The 9,324-nt window shown below is 32.7% G+C and overlaps 2 protein-coding genes across 2 annotated transcripts; both read left to right on the top strand.

Annotated features, from left to right (window-relative positions):
- Positions 1-902: 902 nt before the first annotated feature.
- LOC112524064 lies at positions 903-4,301 on the top strand. The gene is made up of 3 exons (XM_025133687.1): positions 903-1,083; positions 1,170-1,375; positions 3,845-4,301. The coding sequence occupies exons 1-3, from the start codon at positions 991-993 to the stop codon at positions 4,146-4,148; spliced, it is 603 nt and encodes a 200-aa protein (XP_024989455.1). The 5' UTR covers positions 903-990; the 3' UTR covers positions 4,149-4,301.
- Positions 4,302-6,381: 2,080 nt separating this feature from the next.
- Positions 6,382-8,719, top strand: LOC112525914 (reticulon-like protein B9). Its single transcript, XM_025136230.1, has 5 exons — positions 6,382-6,512; positions 7,535-7,715; positions 8,049-8,178; positions 8,269-8,338; positions 8,423-8,719. The coding sequence occupies exons 1-5, from the start codon at positions 6,416-6,418 to the stop codon at positions 8,590-8,592; spliced, it is 648 nt and encodes a 215-aa protein (XP_024991998.1). The 5' UTR covers positions 6,382-6,415; the 3' UTR covers positions 8,593-8,719.
- The last annotated feature ends 605 nt before the right edge of the window (positions 8,720-9,324 follow it).

The following is a 9,324-nucleotide window of genomic DNA, read 5'->3' as shown; positions in this document are numbered from 1 at the left end:
ATTATTATATACATTAAAAATTATTAGGTATTTAGTTTTAAACTTTTAAAAATTTCATGAAAAGTAATTTTTCCAAAAAGATAAAATATTTAATAACAAAATCCCAGCATCAAATTTTATTTAATTATTTTGTTAATTATATTTAAAAATTATATGTTTATGCCACCAACTTTTATCTACTAAATGGAAGGATCAAATGCTAAAAATGAAAGTTGAGGGATGAACCAAATCTGTTATAAAAATAAAAAAAACGTTTGAGAGACCAAATTTGTTATAATGATGTAAATTAGTTTGAATGATCAAATATGTTATAAAAGTAAGGAGTTGTTTGTTTATCTCTTAATGGTTTCATTAAGAGACAATATCTGAATCGTTAAGAGTTGAATCTTATTTGACAAAAAAAGTCTGCCTTTTAATGATTTTAAAATCCTCTGAATGATTTTGTATCTTCAATCTCCTTTAACCATTAAGAGCTCTAATTTTATTGTACATAATTACAAACAATTATATTTCATTTTGCACTATATCATGAGAGCTTCTTAATCATTTTGACCACTTAATCATTCAACACCAAATCATTCAGCAATTGTCAAACAGCCCCTAAAAGGTGTATAAGAGACCAAATTCATTATCGAAAATTGAAGTTAAAAAAGAGGAAAGTGAATAGACAAAAATGTCCCTCACTAACGGAAACTTAACCGAACCACTTTAAGTGTAACCAAATTTGTATTTAATTCTATAATTAATTAATTAATATCGTTTAACTGTTGGCTACGTCATCATAAAAAAATCGTATAAACAACTTGTATGCCAATGCCAGCATTAAAATAAATGAAAAAGGAAGGGACGAGTGGAGGGTCCAAAAAGTAAAAGCAAGTTTCCTCCAAACCACTTTGTAGGCAAAAAAAGCCCTTAAAACCCGATTCCCATTTCAAAAGCAGTCCAAATACTCTCTGTCTCAACTCCAACGCCTCACTCTGCTACTCGTTAATGGCGGTCTCTATCTCAGTTCTCGTCCTTATCGTTTCCTTTCACCTCATGGCCTTCGTCCTCGCCATCGGCGCCGAACGTCGACGTAGCACGGTACTCAATTTTCTTCGTTCTTACATGTATATCACTAATTGAAACCTGTACTTCATTTTTCTTTTTTCTTTTTTGTTAATCAAAAGGCGAAAGTGGTACCGGATCAGTATGATGAGTCTACTTACTGTGTCTACGCTTCCGATGCGTCGACGGCGTACGGTCTCTCTGCGTTTGGATTGTTGCTGATTTCTCAGACGGTTGTTAACGGTGTTACCAAGTGTCTGTGCTTTGGTAAAGGTCTTGTGAGGGGTAGGTCGAGAACTCTGTCCATCTTCTTCTTCATTTTCTCCTGGTGAGTTTTATCTTTCACTTAATTGATCATCCTCAATTAGTCGTCCCAAACTTATTCTCTAGTTGTTAGATTCTGAGTGCTGTTTGAACGGCCTGCAGTCATCTTCATGTTGCCGATATTCTTTTAGTTAGGGTTGAGTGTGGGTCCCTCGTGTGCTTGTTTGGTTATACTCGTTGTCACGGAGTAATGAGTAATTGAAACAAACTCTGTATGTTCACGTGTTGGGAACATTAGGGCTAGACTGTCAATCCTTAGCACCGTCCAAATGCTGGCCCAGCACATGGAATTGAATCTATTAATCTTCGATATGAAACTTTATTAGGAATGGTTGCTTCAAACATAAATACGTGGTACAACTATAATCTTTCTGCTTGTAAGTCATCATGATATGGTTGCACTAGATTCTATCATTTCAGTACCATAATGATTTACTTTCAATTATGTTTTGCAATTTTCGTTTGTTTGAGTTCTAAAGTTGAAACTTAAATCTGTTGATATTGATTGAATTCCAACTTTTTTCCTGATCTTGTATCTACAATACATGCTATGGATGCTTGTACAATGAACTACTTCTTCTTTGGTAGTCTTGTGTGGTACAAGCATCCATTGCATTTTTCTAATTCCAAGATGGAAATAGATCTGTGAAATGTAAACATGTATCACTCTTCACTGAATGATGAGCTATAGCTCTCTAATGATCCCATCATTGTCCAATTATCTAGTGTGGATATATCAGTTTAGGGCTTAAAACTTGCAACTTAAATATTGCGAACTTGAAAAACTTTCTGAAAGAGCCTGTGTGACTGATCCAGGAGCTCATGAAGTGTCACATGACAATTTCAAACTTGGATATAAACTAAAAAGGGATAAGACTAGATATATGGCCAATGTTACATTGACTCGAAATCTTGATCAATAGAAATGATAAAAACCAAAATACTTATTGAACCAGAGATTAGTTTGACCACACAATGGATATATGTCATATGAGTTGCAAAAAGCTCTTAAACCTCCCAAATAGTTAGAAATAGAAAGTTATAAATCAGAGTATAACAATTTCTGTTCTTAGAAGAATATAGGTGTATATTTGTAATTACTGCAATGTACATGTGTTTATAAAGTATTCTAAGAATTATTGGGTTATTGGATAAATAAAAAGTAGTTATCAGATTAGCAAATCAGATCAATCTTTTAGAAATATAATATTGACAATCTGATCTTACAGTTAGAGAACCACTGCAATCGCCAGTTTCAGATATATGATATCTTTTATTAAGAAAACATCAGTTGGTGAGCCTAAAAAGAGTGTTCATGTAGTATCATATTATGAATATCTGTAATTGTGATCATTGGTTTGTGTGCTGTTATTCGGTAGTTAAGTCAGATGACATGTGATATGATATAAAATATTGGTGAGACTTCGATATTAGGCCCCAATTTCCCAAAAAAAAAAAGGTCTCTGGTCAATCCATTTTCATTTACAAGCAATTTGTTGGGTGATAGAGGAGGTGATGCACCCTGATCAGAAATCAAATTAACAATCCATATGTAAAATCATGTACCCGTTCATTTACAATCAAATGACGTTAAATTTGAATCACCTGGTCTATACTATTGGGAGATAACATAGGGAATGAATGCAGTATCTGCCACAGGTCAATTCCTGCGTTATAATTTCTCCTTCCCCATTCATGATTTAATGCACTGCAATACTGCATCAACTGTTATGTAACAATTTATAAGGTTGGACCTCAAATGGTAAACCTAACCTAGTCCTTACATCATAGGCTACCATGTTTTATTTTCAAGAATTGTACTTAGGGTAATATATTCTGTATACCATGCATTTTACATGATTAATATGTTCAACAGTTGTGCTTTGTAAATTCTCCAACATCTTATCATGCGGAATGTATTGCAGATGCTAGTCATAAGGTTCACCTTGCAAGAAAGAATGAGGATATTTAAAATGATTTCACATCTTTTATGCATGTTATCATGGATTCAAACACAAGTTCTTTTGATATTTTTGTCCATGCGGTAAATATTGCACAAGTGTGTCATATCGTTCACTTTACCTTTCGTGTAGACGTGCATGTCATGCATTCAATTTTCGTGTATCACATTTATACTAATGTTGTACTGCTGCTGAATGCATTGGATGCACATTCATACTGCACAACAACCATGTGGGGGGTTATTTTAGGGTACGAAGCAGAACCAAGCCTCCCAGTTTTCCCTTCCAAATTATTCACAGAATCTTTTAGGGATTTAGAAGATTGAAGGAGTTTTACAAAGTTGTATGCTTGTGACTTCAATAATTACGATTTCCTTTTCGTGTAGAGTGTATGAAACCAGTTCTCTATCCCAAAATGGCAAAATGTGTCGTAGAAGAGCAATGATCAAAACCTCCCTACCTAATAAGCATTAATTAGTTATTTATTTATCTTAATTTGTACATGTGAACAGGGTTAGCTTTCTAGGGGCCGAGGCATGCCTACTGGCGGGATCCACAAAAAATGCTTACCACACTAAATATCGAGGCATCTACGGTGCAGATCTGTCTTGTGACACCCTACGCAAAGGAGTGTTTGCTGCTGGGGCCGCCTTAACATTCTTGTCGATGGTGGCATCCATTGTTTATTATTCAGTCCATTCCAAGGCAGATACGGGTGGATGGGAGAAGCACCACAATGAAGGAGTGGGTATGACGTCTTCTGGTTTCCCAGAGAATCGAAACCATGGAAATGCCGGTCAGTTTGAAAAGCTTTGATTTCATTAAGTTACAACGGCTATAATTTCGTTAATAGTATCATATTGTAGAAAAAGGAAAAAAAAAAAAAACACAAGATTATGTTATGTTTAAGCTTTATTAAAATGAAATATGTACAACTTTTATATTGGTAAGTTATTATTAAGACGAATTTTGGTTGGTATCAGGGGCGGATGGCCATAGGGTCCTTGGCCCCTGGGCTTTTTTCCCGATCGAGTGAATTATCTCCGATCCATTAAGGTTGTAAGTATAAAATTCTTTTGGGCTCCTCCACTATTGTTGATCCAGACCATCTGTGTTCCGCTTCTGGTTGGTATTTTTATAATCAAGATCATTAATTGATGCATAATGTTATTGTAAAACGAGACAAAGAATATATAAATGGAAGTAGAATCTGCATATTTTGATGTCAGGTCAAATTCCAAAACCTTGTGCATGGATCATGCTTCCCTTGCTGCAATTTTCAGACTAGCATCTGTTACAAAATTTTATATACTTGGCCTTTATTTTGTACACAATTTATGATATTTTTGGTTTTAAAGTTTAACTTCTATACAAATTCAATTCTTTTTCATGATAATATTATGCAAAACAGCCGGATTTGGTAAACGAGTTAATTGACCAATTATAACTTTTTTGGACAGGTTGATACTGATTTAATGATATATATTATGACTTGTTCAATAAGCTTATATGGGGAGGTTTGTGTAGAATGTCTAGTTTTTCCAAACATGCCCTTTCCAATTAAAAAACATGTTCATTCCATCTATGAAAAATCTTCCTAAATAAAAACATTCTCAATCTGTACATACAGATCAATCTATACATACAACTTTATGCATACATTACTTAATGGAAAACCAACCAAACAACCTCTTCGAATCTTATATGGGTTAGATTTGAATCATTTTTCTTCTCTCCACAAGGATTCTTTTCGTAGAATAATCTAACGATATTCTACATATTTTCACAAACTGGTCCATAGTATTTGCAATATTTCATGCTAAATTTTCTTTTTAGAGTCGGTTTTTTTATCCTTCAAAGAAAAACTAATATATCAGCATTAGCTCGAGCTATATTACCATTTATGTTCAATGTTACCATTGTCATTATTTACATATATAATTTGTTGATATTTAAATAAAAACTTTATCCATAATCTTCTTATTTTAAAGATTTTCAGAATGATACCATAAATATGTTCAACGCTTAACAATGTGTTAAACTGGTTCGACAAGTTTGTACTTCGAGACATAGACCCATAACAAGAAATAACATATTTGGCCAAAAGCAATCACAAACCAATCCCTCTCTCTCATTTCTAGTTCTAGCACTTGTAGCAATGAGACAATTGATATGATTATGAATACATAAATATGACTGCTAAATACCCTAAATTGAACATAAATGGTAGAAGGAATAAAAATCTTCTTGTGGTCAAAGAGGTTCAAATGTGGTGACTCCGGGCTATCTGTAAAGCAGGTGGTCGTCATGGGATTAATCGGCTCGCATAACGAGTTAGATATCCAGGTTAATAAAAAAAACTTGAATTGAGAAATTTTTTTGATTACAATGGATTTTCTTTAATCTATTTTTATCAATCATACTGAAAATGCAAAATGATGTTGAAAATATAATTGATATAATTTAAAAAAAAACACTAAATTTAGATATAAATTATAGTATTTATGTAATCGATGTATACTTTAAATCTTTATTTACTAAGGGACCGTTTATCAAAATTTAGGTAAGTAATTTATGAGAAGAGATATCACCTTATTTGTTTTATCATTTAACATTCTTGATCATCAAAATGAATTGTTGGTCAAGTATTTTAAACCAGGTGAACTCTTACCGGGTAAAAGTCTTTTCTCTCACTTACTGGGTAAGATTCTTCCTTGCTACGTTAAATCGATAATGATGTCAGTAAACGTTTATCCGGTAAGCGCTTAGTAAACGACCTCCAATCTTTATTTTGAAAATAAATAATATTTAATTTGGTCCTTCTAAAAAAACTAATTATTCATATTATAAAAATGTAGTAATCCATTCATACAATTTTACTAAAAAAGGAATCAAAGAGGATAGACAAACAATTTGCAATCCCCAAAAGCCATTTCAAAGTCATCCCTTTCTTCCTTTTCCAAACCTATCTTCATTACAAAGCTTAGAACCTTCTTATGACTATATATTTGACACATAAATATTATTTTATGGTACCAAATACATAGAATTCCAATTAATTACAACACATTTACCACATACATATGTCTATATCACATTCTTCCGACTCTGACGACAGTATCCGAGAAAATGTGGCGACAGTCAAAAGATATTTACATTCCACCATCGGAAAAGGACAGGGTATTTTCTAATACATGATTATTATTTTTTAAATGTTTGACAACATGTCCGTACTTTTGAATTCATCAGTAATTGGGTTTTTTTTTTATTATGCCGTCAACGAAAAGTTGCATAGTTCTACCTAGATGTCATGGTTCACCAAAAAGCTTCCATTGTTGGTTCGGAAATAGAGTTAATTACCCTTTGAGTCCCTAGATCCAAGACTACTTTTAATTTCTTAGTTGTTTTTTAAGATTACATCGAATTTGTTGAAGTAGACACAAATTGGCCCGGATATATATCAGGAGGTCTCAGGTTCAAATTCAAAAAAGAATAAAAATCCACTTATGGCCACGGAGGTTCAAATGCGGTGACTTCGGACCATCTGCAAAGCAGGCGGTCGCCATGGGATTAGTCGACTCGCATAGCGGGTTGGATATCCAGGTTAATCAAAAAAAAAAAATTGCTCATATATCCAAAATTAACAAAAATGAATGGAGTTCAATTCATTTATACCCTGAAAACTGAAATAATTTAATTTTAGGTTATTTAATAAAATTACAATTTTTTTTAAAAAAAATTCGAGCTAATGTTACTTATCAAAGCCCGTAATCGAGTAGGACCCTCCATAGCATCAGGTTGTTTATTATTGTTGTAACAAACAAATCAATGGTATTGATTTGGATTCTGAAGCCTTCTTTTGTCCTTGTTGAAATATATTTTGGATATTGTGACAAATTATTTACCCCATTTGTCCCAAAATAAGCGTTCACAATGAAAAAATACACAAAAAAGTGTACTGTTACACTTTTGAACTAATGATATTTAGAGGGAGTAATTAATTTCTACATCTCATAATTAAAAACAATTCTATTAATGCTCCCTTTAGTTCTAGAAATGCTAAAACCGACACTCAAGTTATTCTTATTCAATCTACCTCCCACCTCTCTTCCTTTAAAACCGTTCGATTCTACCTACAAATGTTTTGCCAATACGATGTGCCAGTTCCTACCACTGACGTAAAGTTTGATGCGTGTTTTCAGTAGCGGACGTGCTTTTATGGAGGAACACGAGACTATCAGCATCACTTTTATTAGGGTTTACTGCGATGTGGTTTCTCTTCGAGGTTTATGAGTATAATCTCATCTCTCTTCTGTGTCACATCGCTATTCTTGCGATGTTGATCTTATACATCACCTACACCATAGCAAAATTCACTCAATGGTATAACGCTTGTGCATTTTGATCTCTTATATGAGCAAAGTTATTTAACTTTAACTTATAAAAACTGTGAAAATAAACCACAAGGGTGGTGTCTGATTGATTTGAGCTTGGCTCCAAAGGTCAAAAGTACCAGGAGGTCCCAGGTTCAAATCCAAGGAGGAATAAAAATCCTCTTGTGGCCACGGAGGTTCAAATGCGGTGACTCCGGGCTATCTGCAAAGCAGGTGGTTGCCCTAGGATTAGTCGGCTCGCATAGCGGGTTGGATATCCAGGTTAATAAAAAAAAAAGGTGTGAAAGTAGTTTTCATTGATGTTGGTTAAATTTCCATTTAGGGATCTTCCTGATTTCGAAGAGCTGACCATACAAGAATCGGCATTTAAATGGTTGTACAAGAAAACAAATAGTCTGTTACTCAAATTCTATTATACATCAAGCGGGGAAGATCTCACTCAGTTTTTCTTGGTATGTGCAAAACTTACGTTGAACTGGAAACCAAACGGTTGAATAGATTTTCGAGTGAAATTTTTTTTTAATACGTTTTGTCTTTTGTAGACGATGACATCATTATGGATGATATCAGTTATTGGAAGTTATTTCAGTTCTTTAAATCTTATTTACCTCTGTAAGTTTTTACGTTCTCTTTTTATAATATTCCAAACACTGTGAAAAGAATTCAACTTAATTATTGTATCTAATCGTGTTGTAGGCCTTATTTGCATTGGAACCTTGCCGGCTCTTTACGAACGATATGAGCACGAAGTTGATTATCTTGCAAGCAAAGGAATTAGAGACATGAAAAATACGTTGAAGCAATTCGAATTTAACGTACTTAGTAAGATCCCAAGAGAACAAGTGAACGGAAATAAATGGAAATAAACTTGCATCGTTTATCATCCGCAACGAGATGTAGAATATAAATTCATGACGTTATAGATGCAGTTGATGTTAATACTAACACATGTAAATCAAATCGTTTTCATATTGGATGTTTTCATAAGTTACGTAACTGATGGAAACACATTCGGAAATTGATTTCGTAATAAAACAGTTTAAAAGAATGTTATCAGTAAGAAAATCAACTAAATTGACTGGTTTTCACATAAATGGATTACGTCTCGTCAAATCTAACCACAACATCGTATATCAAAATATATGCAAAACCAGATTCCATTCACTAAATTAAGGGGTACTAGAAGAGTACTCGCTTAATGTAGCGAGACATATCTCGATTTTAATGTTCTATTTTATTATTTGTCTCTGTCGATGCTATAATACGATTTTATGTGTTTTCAATAAAGCAATAATGATTTTATTTTTGAATAAAATATAAACTTAAAGATATCATAAAAATTTGAAGAAAAAAAATATATCAATGTTAATATCAAATCAACTATCTAAAAGTTCTTATTTTTTTATGTAATTTCTTTAATTTATTTTTTATTATAATTTAATTTAAGTTTAATAAYGAAATAATTTATTTTTGATTTAATAATATAACATTTTATAAATATAATAATTAAATATTCTGTTAGAACTCAATGATTATCCTAATTATATTTTAGATTTTTTATATTTAAAATGAAATGTTTATCTTGTAAGTGATTGTGT

The sequence above is a fragment of the Cynara cardunculus genome (genome assembly GCF_001531365.2).
Source record: "Cynara cardunculus var. scolymus isolate 2C chromosome LG 13, CcrdV1, whole genome shotgun sequence".
In the NCBI taxonomy this organism is placed as follows: Eukaryota; Viridiplantae; Streptophyta; class Magnoliopsida; order Asterales; family Asteraceae; genus Cynara; species Cynara cardunculus.
This window is presented reverse-complemented; position numbering and strand designations above follow the sequence as displayed.